This window comes from Castanea sativa, chromosome 1 (genome assembly GCF_040712315.1).
Source record: "Castanea sativa cultivar Marrone di Chiusa Pesio chromosome 1, ASM4071231v1".
In the NCBI taxonomy this organism is placed as follows: domain Eukaryota; kingdom Viridiplantae; phylum Streptophyta; class Magnoliopsida; order Fagales; family Fagaceae; genus Castanea; species Castanea sativa.
Genome location: NC_134013.1, coordinates 68,039,313 through 68,060,679, shown reverse-complemented (window position 1 = coordinate 68,060,679; position 21,367 = coordinate 68,039,313). Strand labels below are relative to the sequence as shown.

General features: G+C 36.7%; 2 protein-coding genes and 1 pseudogene across 3 annotated transcripts; 2 read left to right on the top strand and 1 right to left on the bottom strand.

Annotated features, from left to right (window-relative positions):
• Window positions 1-5,249: 5,249 nt before the first annotated feature.
• Window positions 5,250-6,607, bottom strand: LOC142632780 (uncharacterized). Its single transcript, XM_075807121.1, has 2 exons — window positions 6,236-6,607; window positions 5,250-5,393 (listed from the first exon to the last, which is right to left on the bottom strand). Exons 1-2 carry the CDS (start codon window positions 6,605-6,607, stop codon window positions 5,250-5,252), a joined length of 516 nt encoding a protein of 171 aa, XP_075663236.1.
• A 1,761-nt stretch (window positions 6,608-8,368) lies between these two features.
• On the top strand, window positions 8,369-20,353 carry LOC142622322 (protein farnesyltransferase subunit beta). Of its 2 annotated transcripts, XM_075795772.1 has the most exons (14): window positions 8,370-8,596; window positions 8,740-8,826; window positions 9,215-9,320; window positions 9,828-9,863; window positions 10,552-10,634; window positions 10,731-10,784; window positions 11,087-11,138; window positions 11,708-11,772; window positions 18,170-18,226; window positions 18,334-18,406; window positions 18,589-18,675; window positions 18,752-18,911; window positions 19,039-19,163; window positions 19,852-20,353. In XM_075795772.1, the coding sequence occupies exons 1-14, from the start codon at window positions 8,487-8,489 to the stop codon at window positions 20,086-20,088; spliced, it is 1,332 nt and encodes a 443-aa protein (XP_075651887.1). In that variant the 5' UTR covers window positions 8,370-8,486; the 3' UTR covers window positions 20,089-20,353. The 2 variants fall into 2 exon arrangements, with proteins under 2 accessions (XP_075651886.1, XP_075651887.1); XM_075795771.1 differs by having other exon boundaries at window positions 8,369-8,596; window positions 10,552-10,784.
• Window positions 12,411-17,403, top strand: LOC142616487 (DNA polymerase lambda-like; annotated as a pseudogene).
• Window positions 20,354-21,367: the final 1,014 nt, after the last annotated feature.

The following is a 21,367-nucleotide window of genomic DNA, read 5'->3' as shown; positions in this document are numbered from 1 at the left end:
GCTATTTTTATTTGGTGATAATTAGATTTTTTTGAGACGGTGGATTTGAACCCTAGAAAACCTTTCTGGAAACAACAATAGGTGTGTATGTGTGTGTGTGTGTTTATTTCTTAAAAAAAAAAATAGTAATAAGTATCAGTTGAACTACAAAACTTTTAGTAAAATAGAATCATGTATATGTCACATTATTAAATCAATTAATATTTTTTTTAGGGGGAAATCTATTAATATTTAATTGAAGATATAAACAAAATATCTATTTTGTTATAGATGTAAGTCCATGGATTAATGATTCAAATAGAAAATGTAAGGACTACATTGTTTATGGTGTTACCGTTAAAATGTGTGGGTCCCATAGGTACATTTCTAGGAATTGGAAGGGGGCCTCTCCCAATCCTTCCATTTTTCTATCTTCTCTGCTCAATAAGAAAAATTTTAAGATTACAACTAATTTCACAACTATTATATGGCTAATTGTGAATGGTGTGAAAAAAAATGTTGTGGACACATATATTTGAAAGTTGAAACCAATTACAGTCTATCATATAAAATAATTGTGAAAATAAGTGTAGAATTAATTGTGCTCATATAATAACTCAACCAAGTGACCCAACACGTGGAAACATAATTATTTTCCAAACTCCCAATTAAGTGTGAGTTTGGGAAGTGCATTTTGCGCATTTCCTAGCTCACACGTTTTTTGTGTGTGGGTCCCATGCACTGTTCATGGGATCCACAAGTACTTTTTTCATAAATTTTTTCTTTAAAATTGAGTTTCACGGCACTATTCACACATTTAAAAATTATATTGTTACAATTTTTTCAGTTTTCAGTTTTTAATTTTCAGTTTTCAGCAATAAGCGGTATCCAAACAGACCCTAAGTATTGTATGTTATGAGTAATGCTTTTGGGCTTGGTTTGATATGGGCTTTAAAAAAAAGGCCGAACACTCGTGAATCACCAAATGGCAGACTTACGCACGGAATCCATTGCAAATTAATGTGTACAAGAACTAAACTATGATGGGTTGGATGACAGGTTCATGTAAAACTCAAAACGACCCGACCTGTGGGGAATTTAATCTGCAAAATAAAAAACACTGGGAAACGAATATGAAAATGTGACATCAACTTTGGGTATTTATTTTTTTAAGAAATATTATTATGGGTAGATAAAAAAGTAATTTAAGTTGTAAATTTAAATTAGAACCAATAATAACTTACTATTTAAGAGTTTTTACAAGAGTATTATAAAAATGTAAAATAATTCATGTCACTCAAAACTTTTTTTTTTTTTGTTGAGAAACCCCTATCAATAGGGAGTATTATTAATCATTCAAACGAAGGTCATAATTGTAAACATCGAGTGTGTATGGAGGAGCAGACTCCATCCATACATCCAAAGGACTAGATATAGCTCTTCTAGCTAATCTATGAGCCATACTATTACCTTGCCTTTTAACATGGTAAAAAGAGACAAAATTAAAAGATGAACTAAGCAAATTAATGTCTTGCAAGATATGCCCAAACTCAAAACGGGCCATATTATCACCAGTGATCGATTTGATAATGACTTCTGAATCTCCTTCAACTATTAGACTTTGAAAATCCAACTCCTTTGCAAACCAAAGAGCTTGGCGTGCTGCTAGCACTTCCACCATCTCTACCAAGTAGGTAGTGGAATCTATTGCAATAAAGCAGCCATAACCAATCTGCTATCATTATGGATTTTGACACCAAGACCAATAGTGTTTTCATCAGCAAAAAGCGCCCCATCAAAATTCACTTTGAGAAGACCTGCTAGTGGAGGATGCCACCTTACTGATCTTGTTGTTCGAGGAAGCTTGGCATGAATGGGATGAAGTTGATGGTACTCTTGAAGTGCCTCGCAAGCAATGAAGCTGATTTTTGTTAACGGGATAGCATCTTCCTCTAGGCAGAGTTTGTTCCGTCGAAGCCAAATCAGGGAAGTCGTCCAGGCAAACAAGGCGAAACAAGACTTGTCATGTAGTGCAAGCTAAATAACATCTAAAAAGATAGAACACGAGTTAGTAGTAGCTGCCAAGTCGGCAAAAAGTACCTGCCAAACTGTGGACAACAAGGGGCACGTCCAAAGAGCATGTAACGTGTCCTTAGGTCCTAGCTTGCAATGGGAGCAGATAGTCTCTGTTAGCATCTTATGATGGGCTAGATTTTCTCTTGTTGGTAAAGAGTCAGACCTAGCATGCCACATGAATAGGCCAATACAATTTGGTACCTGTAGCTTCCAAATCCTGTTCCATGTGCTCTTCACCACTTTAGCAAAAGACGAGCTAGGTGTTTCCTCACTCACAGTCTCTATCTCCATAAACATTATATACCCAGACTTGACACAGTACACCCCATCATGATTCCTTGGCCAGAATATTGTATCACACTTATTAGAGAAGCTTAGGGGGATGGCTTTGATAATAGAATCTTCCAATGGCAAAAATAACTTGTCAATCTCGGCCTTTCTCTAACTGCATAGATCATGATCAATCAAAATGGAGACTGTGGCATCCGGAGTGATGTCCAAGATGGGAGAGATAATACTGCCATGTTTAGGGGCTGGTAACCATCTGTCTTGGTAAATCCAGACTGAGGATCCACCACCAATCGTCGGTCTCATACCCCTCCTAATGATATCATGCCCTTTAAGTGTGCTTTTCCATGTGTAAGATCCCTTATTTTCCTTGGCATCAAAGATTGATCCATTTGGAAAAAAATTAGCTTTGAAGAATCTAAAAAATAGAGTCTTGATTTGATGCCAATCTCCATACTTGTTTGGCCAATAAAGCATCATTGAACTTTTGCAACTCACGAAAACCCATTCCTCCTTTGTTTTTAGGCCTACATAGTTTGCTCCATTTTACCAAATGGACCTTTCTCCCATCACCTCCCTATCCCCACCAAAATTCACGACTCATGATCCCAATCTCACTACATAATGTTGTGGGTAGTTTGAAGCAGCTCATCGAGTATGCTGGAATGGCTTGGACCACCGCTTTTAAAAGAACCTCCCTACTAGCTTAGGGAAGTATTTTCTCCTTCCACCCCTTGATTTTTTACCACACTCGCTCTTTTATATAGAGAAGACTAGCTTTTTTGCTTTGACCCACAAATGAGGGAAGACCCAAGTATTTTTCATATTACTTGATCTCGGGCACACCTAACATAGTAATAATATTCTCTTGCATCACTTCTAGAACATTTTTATTGAAAAATAAAGATGTTTTTATCTCTATTCAGCTACTTTCTGGATGCTCCTTCATAAGCCAAAAGGATGTTTTGAATATGCTGACATTCTTGGTTTGTGGCCCTGCAAAACAAGAGACTATCATTTGCAAAAAATAAGTGGGTAAGTCGTGGACCATGTCTGCAAATAGATATTCCTCTAATATTTCCTGAAATAACAGCTTGGTTGATCAATCCATGGAGATCTTCTGTGTAAAGGAGAAAAAGATAAGGTGAGAGAGGATCACCCTGTCTTATACCACTGCTAGGGTGAATGATACCTGTAGGTTCCCCATAGATTAATAAAGAATATGAGACTGTGGTAATGCACTCCATCATCAAGGCTACCCATCTCTCATGAAACCCTAATTTCCTTAGTAACCCTTCCATGAAACTCCATTCCACTCAATCATAAGCCTTACTTATGTAGAGTTTTAACACCATAAAACTTGCCTTACCCAATTGGTGATGCTTCATATAATGGAGAGTCTCAAAATCTATCAAAATATTATCAGTAATAACCTTCCCTGCCTGAAAAGCACTTTGGTTCTCATAGGCTAGAAAAGGCAACAACTTCTTCAGACGATTGGCTAGAACTTTAGACATCAATTTGTAAATAACATTACACAAACTAATAGGTCTAAATTTAGAGATAAATTCAGGGCATTTAACTTTGGGGATGAGAGTCACAAAAGTATGACTAAGATCATGAGGAATATGGCAATTATTAAGATAGCCAAGAGTAGCATAGGAAACATCATCACCCACCACAGACCAAAAAGACTGGAAGAAGATAGGAGGCATACCATCTAGACCCAGTGCCTTCAAGGGTTCCATGTGTTTTAAAGAAAATTCGACTTCCTCTCTAGTGAAATCTTTAATAAGTTCCTGATTCATATTTGCTGTTACCTTAGGTTCAATTGCCTCCAAAATTGTGTGCATGGCAGAAGGTTGCGAGGAAGTGAACAAAGTTTCATAAAAGCTGATAGCAATCTCCACAATCTGGTGATCTGATGTGCACCACTCATTGTTATTATTTTTTAGTCCATGGATTTGGTTTCTCTTATACCTGTGGGATGCCCTGGTATGGAAATAGCAAGTGTTACGATCACCTGACTTAAGGAATAATGTTCTTGCTCTTTGCTGCCACATCAGACTCTCCTTCTCCAACAGCTCATTAACCTCCACTTGAAGTGACCTTACATTAGTGGTATCTAATCCCTTAGCTTCTGCCCATTCGGCCTTAATCAAATCTCTTGTTTTTTCCTCCAGTTGCCGCCATACACTACCAAAAGAATGTTTGCTTCATTCTATCAACCACTACACACACTTCTTAATTTTTTGCGAAACCATCGGCATGAGGCTGATGTACACAATGCTTCCCCACGCCGCCTTAATTGTATCCCCACACCCTTCCTCTTTCAACCACATTTGTTCAAAGTGGAACAGCTTATTCCTGCATGCTGGAATACCTTCAAGTCTGATAAGAATTGGATTATGGTCCGAAGAGTGAGCTCTAAAGTGTTGCACACAAGTTGCTGGGTTTTGATCCAGCCATGAGGTGTTTGCAAAAGCACGGTCAATCCTTTCTAGTACTAAACCTCCTAGTCTTTTGCCTCGCCATGTGAACTTATGCTCAACGAAACCCAAGTCCAAAAATTCGCATTCATCAATTATGTCTTCAAAAGCCTTCATCTTTGATTCCCTCCTGGGTGCACCCCCAAGTTTCTCGTGACCTTTAAGGATTTCATTAAAATCTCCGGCGCAAATCCACGGTATGCAAATTTTTTGATTCAGATCTCGTATTATCTCCCACATCTCTGCTTTCTTACTAGACTCGGGAAAACCATAGATACCTATAAACCTCTATGCATCCTCCCTGCCCTTATTAATGATGGCATCAATATGGTTTAGAGAAGCCGAGTCTACATCAATGTCTACTGAATTTTTCCATAGAAGGGCTAGACCACCTGCTCTTGTAACACGGTCTACCACTCATATCTCGTCGAGCTGCAAATCATCACAAAGTTTCTTCAGCCTAGCTTCATCTGTCCACGTTTCGGCCAAAAACACGACGGAGGGATCTTGTGCCCACACAAACTTTGTAAGCTCCTGAATTGTGCGTTGGTTCCTAAGCCCCTGCACGTTCCAGCATAACCAACTCATAATACTCTGCGGGGTTGAGCATTATCCACCGTCGTTGATGAATCAAAATCACAGTCAAGGTTTGCATCCTGAGTGTTGCATTTCTGTATCAGGTGCTTATCTATTAGGAAGGAATTACTGCGCTTTCCTAAGGATTCTAAAACTCGACTATTTTCTTGGGAGATAACGGGCCTAGCAACCCGTGTCCATCTTGTGGGCCTGATATTAGGTTCAATTGGGTCCAAGTTCGGCCCATTCGTGGGAAGTGTTGATGATTTAGGCTCAATTACATCATTCTCTAATAATTCAAATCTCTCAATATCCTTATCAATCTCCTTTATTTTCTCCAAAAAATCTCCTTTTCGTTTTTCAGGTATGTAGAGACTGAGCCAATCACGAGATCACAAACAGTTGAAATTGAGGGATTTGAAAATTTTGTAATAATGTTGCACTCGATATTCTCACTTTCCTTATCAGACGGTACCAGAGTTAGGGGTTGAGGTACTATTTTTTGCACCACCATTGGTGGCCTACCGTTACTCATTGGGGGTGGCTTTACTGGCCTTTTCTTCAAGCCCTCAAAGTAACTTGGTACATGAATCACGTTCTTGCTAGATGGATAGACTAGCTTCGCTTATATACTAGAATCATATTTCTTTTTTACTTAGCTCCAGATTCCCTTCGCTTTGTAGCCAGACCTCACAATCTTTATCGTCATGATTTAGGCATCCACACCAGTAACATAAGTTAGGAAGTCTTTCATACCTAAATGAGACCCAGGTTTTCATGCCGCTTTCAAGAGTCACAACTCTTTCTCAACATAAAGGTTGGGTTACATCCACATTTACTCTAACTCTAATGAAGCTGTCACCCCCAGAATCTTTAGAACCTTCAGTTTTCACCACCTTACCAACTATGGAACATATCTCTTCTGTTGTCTCTCTGTCCATATAGCCTATTGGGATATTGTGTACTTGAACCCATAGCGATGCTTCATTTACATTATAATCCTCGAGGACCGTATCTTTATTGTAGCATTGAAATACAATTAGATGCTTATCAAAACTCCATGGTTCGTTTTGCAGCACCCTCTCTGCATCTAGCTTATTATCAATAATAAAAAGGAGTTTATGATTACCCAGATTCCTTATCTGAAACCCATTGCGTGTTCTCCAGATAGGTGTAAAAGTCCTAGCTACCGCATCCATACTAAAAGCCTTGCTTGTAAGGAATCTAGCCACGAGAGAGAACTCTTCTGCTGGGCGTTTCTTCGTTAATTTCATGTCATCTCCCTCTCTATCTAGGAGAGAGGTTACTCCAACCTTGCGTAATCTCGTCCATTATGATAGGATGATGAGAACGACCAGAGAGTTCCATTATGAATGAAGAGAGGAAGAGTGACATTAATTAAGGTTGAGAGTAGTGAAGAGATGAAAATGTAAAAAAGAATATGAAAGGTTGGGAGTAGTGAAGAAATGAAAACGTAAAATGGAATGTGAAAGGTTGAAAGAAGTGTAATGGTAAGATACAAAATTATTAAAAAGAAGAATAATAAGTCCAACTTAAACTTAAACTTAAACTCATCATTATCATTTTTTTAAACAAAATTATTTTTGTTTAATCCAAATTTAACAAGGACTGAAACTTTATCTCTCTAACAAGTTTAACTTAAACTCAAATTCAAATATTGATAATTTATTTCTAAATTTGCGAGGTTAATCATGAACACTATAAAAGTAGAGCAAATCTCAATATTTTTTTTGTTACAAAGCCTAGTAGAAGTATGAGCTCTTTTTATGTTATTTCATTTTCCTCTTCTTTATTAAAATTTTTTATTTTATTTTATGATTTTTCATGTATTTTTTAAAAAAGTAATTTTCATATATAAACCATGAAATTCTCTTTAACCATTTTTTATAAGATAAAAAAGCTTACAATAATTGAAATTATTCTTTTGAATATAACTCATGCAATGGAGTAGTTTCTTAAAATTTTTATAAAATTATTTTAGTTTGTAAGTAGATTCGTGTATAACTAGAGTTTACGTCTTGATTTGAGTCTTTTGACTATGCTGGAAGAAATGAATTTTTGATTAAACGGTGCATCTGCACAATTTCTACAAGATGCTATGGTTCCCTGGGTAAAATTATTTTCCCTCAATATGGATCAAGGCAAGGGATCCACTTTCACCTGGTAAGCGTGCAAATAGCTTGTGTTTGGCCCTTTGTTCAAGGTAATAATGATGTGCATCATAGTTTTTTGAAATTTTTGATGCGGTATTGTTTGTAATTCTTTCTAGAGACACTGTAGAGAGCCGGTAATTTCATTTACTAGACTGGAATTTTATCTGCAGATCTAAGAAAAGATCGTTGGTTAGGATGTAGAAAATGGTTCCTTTACATAAGGTTTGGTAGCAAAGCAGTTCTGTTATAAAGGAGTTATTTGTAATCCAAATTGTTTGCTGCATAAGGAATTAATCTGTTAATGGCTAAGTACTGCGAAGCAAAGCATTCTGACTATTGGGCTGGAAAGGTTTCCTGTCTCGTAGATATTCAGCTTTGGCTGATGCTACATGGTGTATTGGAGATGCACACTGTTGCATCAACAATCAAAAACTTGTAATGGATTTATAAAAAAAAAAAAAAAATTTGTGCTTAATGTAAAAGCGACAATTATACATAAGATAGTTGTTACTTGTAACAAAAATTGTGATAATTTATGACAAAACCACGGGTGACTCCCCTGGGCAAACCCACGCCGTCCATAGATCAGATGTCTTCGCTGTCCACGACGAACTGCAACCTACGGCTTTGCCAAGGTGTTCGGTTGCTGAAAAGTCTGGTCAAGAGAAACAAATTGTGTTTGACGTGGCTTACTTTTTTGCCATCAGATTTGTAATTTGACACGTGTCTTCCATCCGTATTTTTTTTTTGAAAAAAGGCAAGGAGGAAGAGAATTGATTCTTCTGCATTAAAAAAGAAAAAAAGAAAGAAAGAAAGAAAGAGAGAAGTAGATTCGCGGGTCGCTTCTATAGAAGAGCGAAAATTATAGTTAGTGAGCAGTGCAGATAGAGCAAACAAGAAGAGTATGACAGCAGCAACAACAAAAACACAGCAAGAACAATGGATGGTCGAAAATCAAGTTTTTCAGATATTCGACCTCTTTGCTGACCTTCCTCGCAACGCCAAATCCGCCTTGTATTCTCCCTCTCTCTCTCTCTCTTTTTACTTTAATTTTCTCCTCAATCAAAAAAAAAAAAAAAAAAAAACTTTTTAGGCTTAGGGTTTCAATTTGTTGTTGTTGTTGTTGTTGTTGGTTACATATATGTATTTTGATGTAGGGTGGAGCTTCAACGTGATAATCACCTCGAGTACCTCACCAAAGGTCTCAAACGTCTCGACCCTTCGTTTTGCGTCTTGGATGCCAAGTATCTCTCTCTCTCTCTCTCTCTTGCTCATATGACAATTTTCATTATCACAAATTTAAACGGTGTACACTGTGAAATTGATTTTAAATTATGTTTAATAAAAGTTATATTTAGTTTCAATTTGGAGCGATGCTAAATTATGTGACGCCAATCATGTTCGAGTTCGTAAAGCTTTTTGCAGTAAAATAGATAGTATCGTAGTAGCTCTAGGCCTTGTGCATTTTTCGTTTTGTGGTCGAGATTTAATCCGTTATGATCCTAAGGCTTGTGTAAAAATAAGTCGAGCCTGGAGAGAAATTATTTGTTTTAAATTAACTGATGGTCTCGTAATGTGACATTCTTGTGCATACTGTTAAGTTATTCTTATATTGTATCATCGGTGTTCCAGTCGGCCTTGGCTTTGCTACTGGATCCTTCACTCAATCGCTTTGCTAGGGGATTATGTTGAACATGAAGTGGAAGATAATGTCGTTGATTTTCTTAGTCGTTGTCAGGTTTGCAGTTTCAATCAAAGTTATATTACGTTGTTTTGCTTCAAAATTGATTTCATATTGTGTTTTGTTCAAGTCTCTCTCTAATCATTTGTTAGCAGCTGCAAGTATAATTAATATCACTAGCATCAAAGAATTACCTTCTTGGCCTAGTTTAGAACTTATGATTGGAAACTCAGTGTAGATTCCCATTGCTTTCTTCTTCAACATAAACACAAATTTCCTTTTGATCGAATAAATATTTCCTTAGAGTTTAATTTGGGAGGTATTTGCTGCTTTGCTGGAAGTGTCTAGCGTCCTCTGATGTTTCCAGAAACTGCAGTCCTAATCATAGAGTTCAACTATTACCTTGTTTACCACCCTTACTTATTTAATATTAATATTGGTTTTCCAGTTTTTTTGATTTGTATGACTTTAATTATTTCTTTTGGGTTATGTGCAAACTGTACATTCATTGGCCCTCTTACCCGACAGCATTTCATGAATTCCGTTGTTATCTTTTACTTGCAGGACCCAAATGGTGGATATGGTGGTGGACCTGGACAGGCAAGAAAAAGTTCCATTTTATGGCAAGATCATGTTGTCATTGTTGATATATTTTCTCGTTAAATACTATTGGAATAATTTATGATAATTTGAACTGATTTTATCCGAAATTCCATATCTCAGTGGTGAAATGGCATTCTGTTTAATTTTTTTTTCCCTTTGTTTGTCACTTAATATTTTCTTAGCTGTAATGCATAAGAAGTGAACTAAATGGCCTTGTGTTAGCTGATAAAAATAAATTATATTTTCATGATAGTAGAACCTTTATATGTGTTCGTTTTTAAGAGAAGGGACAAATATGGGTATCTCATGGCATGCTTTTGATCTGAATTAGTGGTGTTGCATTGGAGAAGCTATCAGATTTGGAATCGCGTCATTTAATAGGATTTTTTGGTTGTTGGCTGTTTTTATTTGTTGGTCTCCTAGAGTTGCTAACTTAGAATATGTACCTAGTGCACAATGCTCCTACTTTTGCGGGGTCTAGGAGTGGTGATTGGTAGGCAGCCTAACCTCCAATTTGTTCTGGAGAGGCTGATTCCTGGTAACTTAGAATATAGTGGATTTCAAATATTTCCTGGCTTTTTTCTGCATCTTTTTTCATTGAAGATTATCCTTCTATTCTCTTTTACCTTCTTGACTTATTTTATGTTTTATTTATAATCATTAACCCTTATGATCTTCTGCTCAGTTGCCTCATCTTGCAACAACTTATGCTGCGGTAAATGCACTTATTACGGTGGGTGGTGAGAGATCTTTGTCATCAATAAATAGGTGGTCTGTCATGTTTGAAGTATCTCAATTCTTTTGCAATAGTGCATATTGGAGTCATTTCAAACCGAATGACATGGATTTTGAAATGTTTTGCAGAGAGAAAGTGTACATGTTTTTGAAGCGAATGAAACAACCAAGTGGGGCCTTCAGGTGTGACATCATACTAATTGTGTATTCTATAACAATAACTGAATTTACATGGGTGGCCAATGCTGTTAATTTTATACACCTGCGTTTTCAAAGAATGTTGTTGTATTGGACCTCTATTTATTTCTCTCTGTTTACAATTTTTTCCATCCCCCTCCCTGTTTTGTAAATTTTTAGAGAGGGCGTTTATAAATTTATGGAGTGCTAACTATTTTATGCTTTACATGCTTGTATAAGTATGTGTAGATTATGAATTTTAAGCACCATATGATTACTTTTTAATATCAGAAATCCCTTTTTATCAGGATGCATGACGCTGGAGAAATTGATGTTCGGGCTTGCTACACTGCCATCTCTGTAAGTTAGCCTGTTAATTCTCTCTCCCACTCTTTATGCATTCACATGCTTCTCACACATGTTTGGCACACACACATACTTGTTACAAATAAGAACATTGCCCTCTAATTGTAACTCTCTATTTATAACACAGCATGCAGTGTCTTGAGCATTGTATCAAGTATATTGGTAGGGTAATCATTTGATGATGTAAAAAGTGAGGCCTTAAGAACATCTTTTGTGGCCTTAAGAACATTAAACTCTAATTATTTGATGATGTAAAAGGTGAGGCCTTAAGAACATTGTATCAAGAAATGTTTCTCAAAGGTTTTGTGGACTTGTTAATGCTTTTACTGGTACATCTTTTAATTTTTCAAACCCAATGCTTGACTAATTTGATAGATCTTCCAAATTCACGTTTTCCATTGGTTTTGATTTTTGTATCTTTTGTCATAATTTTTATTATCAAACCTTGTTCTTTGCTTCCACATGGCTGTGTAAACATTTTATAGTAGCTCTGTTCATGATTGTGTTTTAACAAATTATTTTTCTGATTTCCCAATCTGACACCACTCTTTTTGATCGATCAGGTTGCAAGTATTCTTAATATTTTGGATGATGAACTGGTTCAGAATGTTGGAGATTACATCTTAAGGTTGGTCTCTAGCTTCCATTAAGTTTGATTTTGTGCTAAAGCTATCTGGTTGAGCATTCTTTTCTTTTTAAAAAAAAAATTAATTTAATTTAATTTCATTTATTTTTAATGCTTAGTTGGTCTTTCTACTTTGAATACTCTTGAATGTAGCATGGCAAGCTTACATATTGTGGTAGAATCATTTATTTGTGTTTGAAAATTTAAAACATACCAATGTTGAATGCTATTTTGTTGACCCCCCATAAAAGCCCGGTCCTTTTGTTTTTGAATCAATAGGGTATGTAAATGAAATCTCTAAAAATTAGGTCGTTCTAGTTAAAGTTATGTAATTGTAAATAGAGGCCTTTCTGCCTTGCTACTCATTTATTGTGTAATCTATCTTTGGATTGTGATGTTTAATTCTTCATGAAATGCTGTCATTCTTTAGGGTCTAATCTTGCTTATAGGTGTGCTTCCAAGGATAAAAGCACTTGGCAATGACCTCTAGGATTTTCTTCACAATGTATTCTTTGCTCTCCCCTTGATGTACTTTTTCCCCTTTTTAGTAACTGTGAACTACTTAAACACTACATGAAAATTAAAGAAATGGTGGAATTAAAATCTAATAACGAGAAAGGATGTTTTTTTTAAATTAAAAAAAAAGGTTTCAAACCCCTCATTCTGTTACAAAAGTCATCTGGCTTGTGGGAGAAGAAGCAAAAGGGCCTGAGAGAGTTGTAAATGGTGCCAAGGCAACAAAAAACAGAACTCCCCCTCACAAACAACATGAAAAATATGCAGGAATGGTAGCTTTCTTACTCTGACATTTCATGGAGTTCAGCCTTGCTGATTACAGATGTGGAAGCAGAAAACTGGTGCAAATGGGGGTTGCAGTAGAAGAGTGCCTATTAAAAAGTGTCACTCATGTATTCGCTATGAACATGGACGCCCTTGCCTGAAAAAATGGAACGTTTTAAGGGAAGTGTTCTCCTTTATCAGTGGATAGAGGACAGCTTGAGATTAGTAGAAAAGGTATTTGCGGATTTGTACAATGTTCCAGACAAATATTTAGTTCCTAAGGAAGGAAACACAAACATTTCTAGTGCTGAAAAACCATCACATTGCAAAAAGATCAGATATTCTCCTGCAAATTCAAAAAGCACAAATGCAGAAAGAAAAAAAGATGCAAAAAGTATGCTCTATATGAGGCACCAAGTACCCCCAGAAGTTCTGATGACTCACCCGTATTCTAAGTCCAGTGAATACCAGTTTGCACACTCCAGATACTTTTAATGAGGATGTTGACACATTGCAAATATCCTTGCTATATAGTCCTTAAGAATGCTGATTACAGATGTGGAAGCAGAAACTGGTGAAAATGGGGGCTGCAATAGAAGAGTGCCTATTGAAAAGGGTTACTCTTGTATTTGCTATGAACTTGGATGCTCTTCCCTGAAATCTTGGAATGTTTTAAGGGAGGTGTTCTTCTTTATCAGTGGATAGGGGACAGCCTGAGATTAGTAGAAAAGGTATTTGGGGATTTGTACATTATCCCAGACAAATATTTAGTTCCTAAGGAAGCTGACACAAACATTTCTAGTGCTGAAGAATCATAATATAGCCAAAGATCAGATCCTCTCCTGAATATTCAAAAGATTCAAATGCAGAAAGCAAAGAAGACGCAAATAGTATGCTCTAGATTAGGCATCAAGTACTCCCAGAAGTTCTGATGACCGGTCACCCCATACTCTAAACCCTGTGAATACCAGTCCACACACTCCAGATCCTTTTAATAAGGATGTTGACGCATTGCAAACATCCTTGCCATATGGTCCTTAAGCAGGAATATAACCAAGATATTTGGAAAGCTTATTAACATATATAGGGTGTTGGGTGGTGATTGGAGGTCATTCAGCTACTACAAGGCTATCCCACTTATTGAGAAGTTCTTGTTTAAAATTGAAAGTGTAGACCAGATCAAAGGCCTACCCTTGGTTTGAAATTCATTGCAAGATCGTATCCAGGAGATAGTGACAACTGGAAAGTTATCCAAGCTGGAGCATTTTGAAAAAGATGAAAATATATGGACAATCACCTTATTTTGTGAAGTTTGGGGTATTGGTCCCACCACTGCCCTGAAGTTATATGAGAAAGGATATCATACACTAGATGATCCAAAAAATGAGGATTCATTAACAAATTTACAAATAATTGGGTTAAAATGTCTTGATGATAACAAGTAGAGGATTCTATGTCATGAGGTGCAAGAGATAGAGCTTCTTCTTCAGAAAGTTGGGCAGGATATTTTGCCAGCAGTGATCATCATCTGCAGAGGATCATTTCGACTTTGAAAAGATTCATGTGGGGATTTAGATACTATAATTAGTATTACACATTCTGATGGGACAAGTCTTAGATGTTTTTTATTATTATTTTTAAAATCAAAATGTGTAAAGTGTTTAAAGGATGTGAAGTTCTTAAGAGAGGATTTGATTTTCAGTACTCATAGTAAAGAGGGTACTGATTCTGGTGTTGCACTTGGTCTATGCACATATCCTGGACATGAGCTGTGGCACCACATAGATTTGAAGGTATACCCAAGGTACATATATGCATTTGGAGTTTTGGACTAATAGCTTGGACAGGGAATGATGTGTTAAATAGGAGGTTGACATTGTTGGCAGAATCTGAAGGATCTCAGCTTGATGATACACACGGCTGTTTTCAGCAACTCACAGTCCAGGTGGTAAATGGGGCAAGAGAGCCAGTTGAAGGTTGAAATTCAACACGGATAAAGAGTTGCTTGATTTCCTGGGATTTCCTTTGCTTGAACCACATGAAAGGAATCTATGAGCTGTGAATAGTTTGTATAAGCATGCTGTACATAGGATCTACCATGCTTGGTTCTGTACCATTATAAACTGAAAACTCCCTCACTTTTTGTTGGCCAAGAGAATATTTTTGGCATGCTTTCCTTGTAAATTATGATATAAAAACAGGTCATAGAGAGAGATTTTTCTTTGGCATGCTAGCCTTGTAAGATATGTAATTCAAACAAAGGGTTTAACTAAGAATGGCAACAGGGTAGGGTGTGTTTAGATCAAGGGTGCCTTGTTCCCCTCTTTGGGGCAGGGAAAACCCGTTTAGGGCAAGATAATGCAGAAGCATAACCAAAAGTTATTCAATATTTCATTTTAAATTTTCAGTGGATAATTTCATATTGTAATGTAGTTATTTGTTTAGTTTGGATTGGTATTTGAGTTTGGTTAGGATTAGTTGTTCATCATTATCCTTTGTTTAGGATTATTGGATTAGTATTTGAAATTGTTTAGGATTATCAGATTTGTATTTGAAATTGTTTAGGATTCGTTTAGGAGAATTTATCCTTATCTTTGTGATTCCTGGAAGTTGCATATAAAGCTCCAAATGATTTCTTTTGTATGGACAGACTATTATTATTATTATTATTGAGATTATTTGCAGAGATTTCATTGTGTTTGTTTGGTGTTGAAGCCAAACACTTTAGGTGGGAAGCCTAAGGTCTACGGTAGGACTAATCTAGGTGGGAAGCCTAGGATGTCCTGCATCAACTTGGTATCAGAGCTCAAGTCGATCTATCAAAATTTCAGCAACCCAAAATCTGTCATTCTTTCAACCACTGACAATCAACATCACTGTGAACTCCTTTCAAGCCAAACAGGAAACATCCAGCCACTTTGATCAACTCTACAGCCCAACCAGCAGTACAACCCATGATCATCAACACTCCAAGCATGTCTCACAATATCTTTGCAACTACCACCAATCAAGCCATCTCTGCTCAGAAACAAAGAACCCAAATTCCACCACAAAACCCACATAACCTGTAATCCCACCATTCTTCCCAATGCAAGGCTCTGAAACTTAGAACCCTATTCCCTTCAAAACAAAATCAATAATCCGTCACAGCAACTCTCACACCCCAAACCCATTTTCGATCCAACCAATACAAAACCACAGATTCAGATATGCAAAACCCACACTGTCAGGTCCGAAATACAAGAAGCCATCACCGATCTCTCCATGCCACTACTCGCAAGCACCGATCTCCACCTTTGAGCGCTGATGACAGCCATTGCCCATGAGTCCATGCTGCCTCTTCTCCGATGAATCTAGCGCCGCCCTCCATGATATTTTTTTCTCTGTGTTACTTGTTTAGTTTTCTTTGAAGCCTTAGTTTCTTTTAGCTTAATTTTCCATCTCTAGTGTTTTAAGTTGTAGTTGTTCTTGAATATTTTTATTTATAAAATAAAAAAAGAGGTCAAAAGCAGAACGTTCCAGCAGATATGTGGGGAGTCCGTAGTCCGCCTCTTTTGCTTCAGTCAAGTGACCCATGTCCAGGGCAGCACCAGGTCACTAAACCAGCCCAATCAAGGTCCAGCACTTATTGCTCTAGCCGTGGGAATCATGTCCGCTAAATGTTCATTTCAAATTGTTGAAACTCTATTCCAGCGAATCATGGTAGCCTTAGAAGCGCCAATATTTGATGGACGTCCAGATCCATGGACCCTCATCAATTGGCTAGATGAGATGGATCAATTCTTTGATCAAATATGTCTACCAGATGCTAATAAGGTTAGGTTTTCCAGGTTGAAATTGCGAAGTACAGCTAGAGACTTTTGGTGTAATATTGAGAATCATTGCAAAGGATGGAACAAGCCTTCCATAACTAATTGGAATGACATGAAACAAATACTTAGAGAGAAATATGTTCCCCAATGCTATCAAGAGAATTATGAACCTCAATCCTCTCATGGGAGATTTCTACACCACAGAGATAGTATTCAGCAAGAAAATACCTCATCCTTCCGTCAAGAACTCATTGCCATAGCTCAAGACTTGAGAAAAATAATAAAGGTTTTGCAGACTCTTCTACTTAGAAAAAGGATGCTCAGGTTCCATCAAAGACTAATATTGAAATAGAGGTATAGGTGCCAATAGATGATGATTCAACATTCATGCAGCAAGAAGAACCTATTATAGAGTCTACACAAGAAGAGAAATTTCAACAAGTGAGTGAAGATTTAGAGGGTGCACTTGATGTGGAGGTTGATTCTGATGAAAGTGCTACTGAGCCCTTCATGATCCATGAGGTTAATGAACATCTACAGGTTGATGAAGTCCAAAAGGTTGATACTATGGTTCAAGATAAAATTGTGCCTGTTCAACACATTGATTTTGTGTTTCTAGAGGAGTTCTATGGTGTCATGGAATTGAAGGTTATTCTACTCTCAGTGCTTCCTAGGGTGATTTCTAATTTGAAGGAAGTAGTACGCACCAAAGTCTTAATTCTTTATCCCTACAAAACTCAAGGTCGGGTTTTCTTAAACCAGGAGAGTATAATGCAGGTGCATAACCAAAAGTTATTTCAATATTTCATTTTAAATTTTTAGTGGATAATTTCATATTGTAACGTAGTTATTTGTTTAGTTTGGATTGGTATTTGAGTTTGGTTAGGATTAGTTGTTTATTATTATCCTTTGTATAGGATTATCGGATTAGTATTTGAAATTGTTTAGGATTATCAGATTAATATTTGAAATTGTTTAGGATTTGTTTTGGAGAGTTTATCCTTATCTTTGTGATTCCTGGAAGCTGCATATAAAGCTCCAAATGATTTCTTTTGTATGGACAAACTATTATTATTATTATTATTATTATTATTGAGATTATTTGCAAAGATTGCATTGTGTTTTTTTGGTGGTGAAGCCAAACACCTTAGGTGGGAAGCCTAAGGTCTACAGTAGGACTAATCTAGGTGGGAAGCCTAGGTTGTCCTGCATCACAAGAGTGGGGCTGGTGGGGTTTGGGACAAGTTGGAGGTATTTTCCATCCCTAATGAGTTGGTTTTGACATTAATGAGGTAGAGATGAAAGAAAAAGGGGAGGGGACAATCATGAGAGTGCTAAGAGAGAGAGAGAGAGAAAACAAGTGTTTTAGGGGATGACAATAGATCATGTACAAAAACAAATTATAAGGAGAACATGTCTGAAAAAGATTAACTTATATATATATATTTATATATAAAATTTAAAGGAAGGGATGTTATTTGAATTCATGATAGAATTGAATTGGAGGTCACTTCTTGAAGTTATTTACAATCATGTCCTTTGCTAGTTTCAGTATTTGTTGCATTGTAATGTAGCTGTCTTGATGAGTACTTGTGCAATTAGTCTGTGGCACTGCGTAATCTGCACTGTTTTGGAAAGTTTTTTGGCTGCTTTCACCTTCTGCTTTTGTTGGCAATGAGTGAGAATTTATCCTTCTGCATACTGATTAAAACAGTATTATTAGATTGCTTTCTTAAAGTTTGCCCTTATCTGCATTTCCTGGTTAATGTAAGTAGTTAATAGTTGTTTATTCTGCCATCTCTTTGTAGCTGTCAAACTTATGAAGGTGGTATTTCTGGGGAACCAGGTGCTGAAGCTCATGGTGGGTATGTTTCATGCTGTACATGTTTTCTCTTCCCTACATATGTTTGAACTGATTATCACAGCTTGCACTCAAGGTTGCTTCTCACATATTTGACTACTTGATTATTAGGTACACCTTTTGTGGGTTTGCCACAATGATTCTGATAAATGAGGTTAATCGTTTGGACTTGGCTGGTTTACTAGTAAGGCAATCTTGTCTCTCTTTGTGATGTTTGGTACAAGTTATTTCATTATCTGGCTTTATATAACTTGTGGAACAATTTTGCTGTATTGGTCGTGCGTTTATTTGTTGAGCATTTCCCTTCTGATGATTTCTGTGAACATTTTTGTTATTCTACTTTATCAAATGTCTGCTTCTCTCTAGGATTGGGTGGCATTTCGACAAGGTAGGGAGGGTGGATTTCAGGGAAGAACAAATAAATTGGTTGATAGTTGCTACTCATTTTGGCAGGTAATTTTCTCCTTCCTGCCAATTCTTCAGTGTTCCTTCTTATTTATAGTGGAATTAATACAGAGAGAGTGACCAGGGAGGTGCGTTTGCATTATTACAAAGGTTACATGCTATTCTTGATGAACAACTTGCGAATTATGCTCCACAAACTGGTGTAGCCTCTGGTATATCTGGAGGGGAAGAAAGTTCAGATGGGACTCAAGTTGATGATAAGGCTTGCCATTTTAAGCTGGGAGGTGAGATGTTTTTTAAATTCTCTATTCTTTATGAATAGGTTCAAATTTGCACTTGATGTTTGTAGTTCTTGTCCACTTCATATATTATGAGGTTTATGTTCAAGTCTTTGTTCTTACTTGTCTGCAGGCACGAATGCTTCCTGTCCAGTAAATTTAAACAGTATTGGTTATAATTTTGTCAAACAACCTGTAGAAATGGAAGCTCTTTATCAAAGATGGGCTTTGCAACAATATATACTGTTATGTGCACAGGTGCGAACTTGGCCTTTGATTAAATGTTGTGGTAACTTGATGCTTGATCGGTTAATTTTGTATGTGCATCTGCCTGATTATTGCCTTAGGATTTGTTCATGAAACGTCTGGAAGATAGGCTGTCTTTTAAGAATTTACTTTTCAGCTTTTCAGTGCTATAACTAAGTCCCTTGCCTTTAATATATTTGGTGGGGTGTTCAACTATCAATTTTTAGTTTCTGAAATGACTTTTTAGCTCTTTGGACCATGGGAACTGGGAAGAGTTGGTGGCTTTTGCTTAAGAAGGTAAATAAAAGTAGAATTTGGTGGATATCTTAAGCTCTGAAGGAAACAAAGTTGAGTTTTTTTTTTTCCTCTCTCTATGCATGGATTTAGCAAATTACCTGAACTGGAAGTGCTACTCTAGCAATTTTAAGCACTTTTCAGTTTCTGAAATAATTATAATTTCCAAAGTTCTTGCAACATTTAACTAATGGCCGCTCCAAACATTCCAATTAATGAAGTGCCATATGAATGTTCAATATCCTGAATTGCATAATGGCATCTTTTGACTTTGATGATGTTGTATTGTATGGTTGGTGTTTTTGGGCCAATGATTTTGTTTTGGTTGTTGATAAACTGTTTTGACATGCTATTTTGTATCCTACTTCATAGGGGTTAATATTCTGGCATAATTTGGTTGACGCAGGACATGGATGGTGGGTTGAAAGACAAGCCTGGGAAGCGTAGGGACTTTTATCACACGTGTTATTCTCTAAGCGGTCTCTCATTGTCTCAACATAGTTGGTCACAGGATGAGGATTCTGCACCTTTGCCAAATGCAGTAATGGGTCCTTATGCCAATCTCTTGGAACGCACCCACCCTCTCTTCAATGTTGTCTTAGATCAGTACTATGAAGCACAAGAGTTCTTTGACACGCCCTAAGCAAATTTCTTAATGTTAGGTTTGTCAATCTGCAGGACTAAGTGTATAATGCAAATGTATACTACCCTACAAATTGTTTCTGTTAGGTTAAGAGAAGCAAATTATGATCATGAATTATACATGGAATCAGGTATGGTGAATTGCAATTTGGAATTGATTAAATATGAACTTGCCATGGGAATGTATTAAAGAAATGTGATGACAATGAAATATTGTACTAGTTATTTTCAAATTTTTAAAGAAATGTGATGGCAATTTGAGTTTCGGCTTTGTGAATTGTAGGTGGGTTTGTATTATGTAATTATTGAGTTGTTGTGGATGAGTGAATATGGAAATGTATGCACTATGAGGTTGTCGCCGCTGTTGATGTTGCTGGTGTAGCTGTGGTGGGTTGTAGCGGCGGCTGCGGCGGTGGTTGTTGTGATGGTTTGTCATTGCGGGTTGTAGTGGCAGCTGTAACAGTGGTTTTTTTTTTTTTTTGGATTTTTCGAAAAGAAAAATATTGGGCTTGATTAAAATATGTGTTAACATGGATGAAGAGACAAGCCGAGAAAAACAGGGGAAAACTAAGAGAAAAGCTGAGAAAAAAAGAGGGGAAGAGGCAGGGAAAAAGGAAAAAAAAAAAAGAAAAAAAGAGAGAAAAGTCATCTGACATTGGGTCAGTGTGTGGGTCCAATTTTTTTAGTTTTTTTGGTTGAAAACATAATTGAGTAATGGTGCCAAACTGGTGTGGTAAAGGAAATTGTGGTATTTTAAGTGATGAGTTACGAAAATTGAGGGAGGAGTGATGATTGACTAGTGATGAAAAAAAAAAAAAAAAATCCAAATAGGTTTTTATACTCTTTTGGTTGAAGACTCTTTAAGTATTTATTTTTGGGAAATGTTAACGGGCACCGTGTGGTGCTTGTTAACATTTCTTTTTGTGTTTCATTTAAAAAGAGGAAAAAAAGCTATCAAAAAAATTGCCAAAAGAAATAAAAAAAATTTGCCAAAAATTGAAAAAGTGTTAAAAGTAAAAAAATTACACAAAAAATTACCCAAAATGTATTGTTAACAGGTATTGTAAGGTGTCCGTTAACCCAACCTTTTATTTAAGGTACCCGTTAACACACCCCTCTACTTTTAAGAGTCCAGTAAGTCCAAGAAATTGTGCTTTAGTAAACGAGTTATCGTTTGGCCCATTTGGGACCAAAAGTCTGGTTGTACCTAATTATACTATTGTCAGATTTTGCCCATAGCATGAGCTAATGAGCTGGAAGTGGAACACCGCTTTCTATAC

Bases quoted from the DNA above. Each gene is read 5' to 3' on its own strand.
- LOC142632780 (XM_075807121.1), bottom strand. From the start codon at position 6,607: ATGGATGCGGTAGCTAGGACTTTTACACCTATCTGGAGAACACGCAAT. The intron at 5,394-6,235 runs GTAACCCAACCT...TGGAACGTGCAG, and splicing joins GAGTTAGAGTAAATGTGGAT to GGGCTTAGGAACCAACGCAC.
- LOC142622322 (XM_075795771.1), top strand. From the start codon at position 8,487: ATGACAGCAGCAACAACAAAAACACAGCAAGAACAATGGATGGTCGAA. The intron at 8,597-8,739 runs GTATTCTCCCTC...ATTTTGATGTAG, and splicing joins CGCAACGCCAAATCCGCCTT to GGTGGAGCTTCAACGTGATA. The intron at 18,676-18,751 runs GTAATTTTCTCC...GAGAGTGACCAG, and splicing joins GTTGCTACTCATTTTGGCAG to GGAGGTGCGTTTGCATTATT.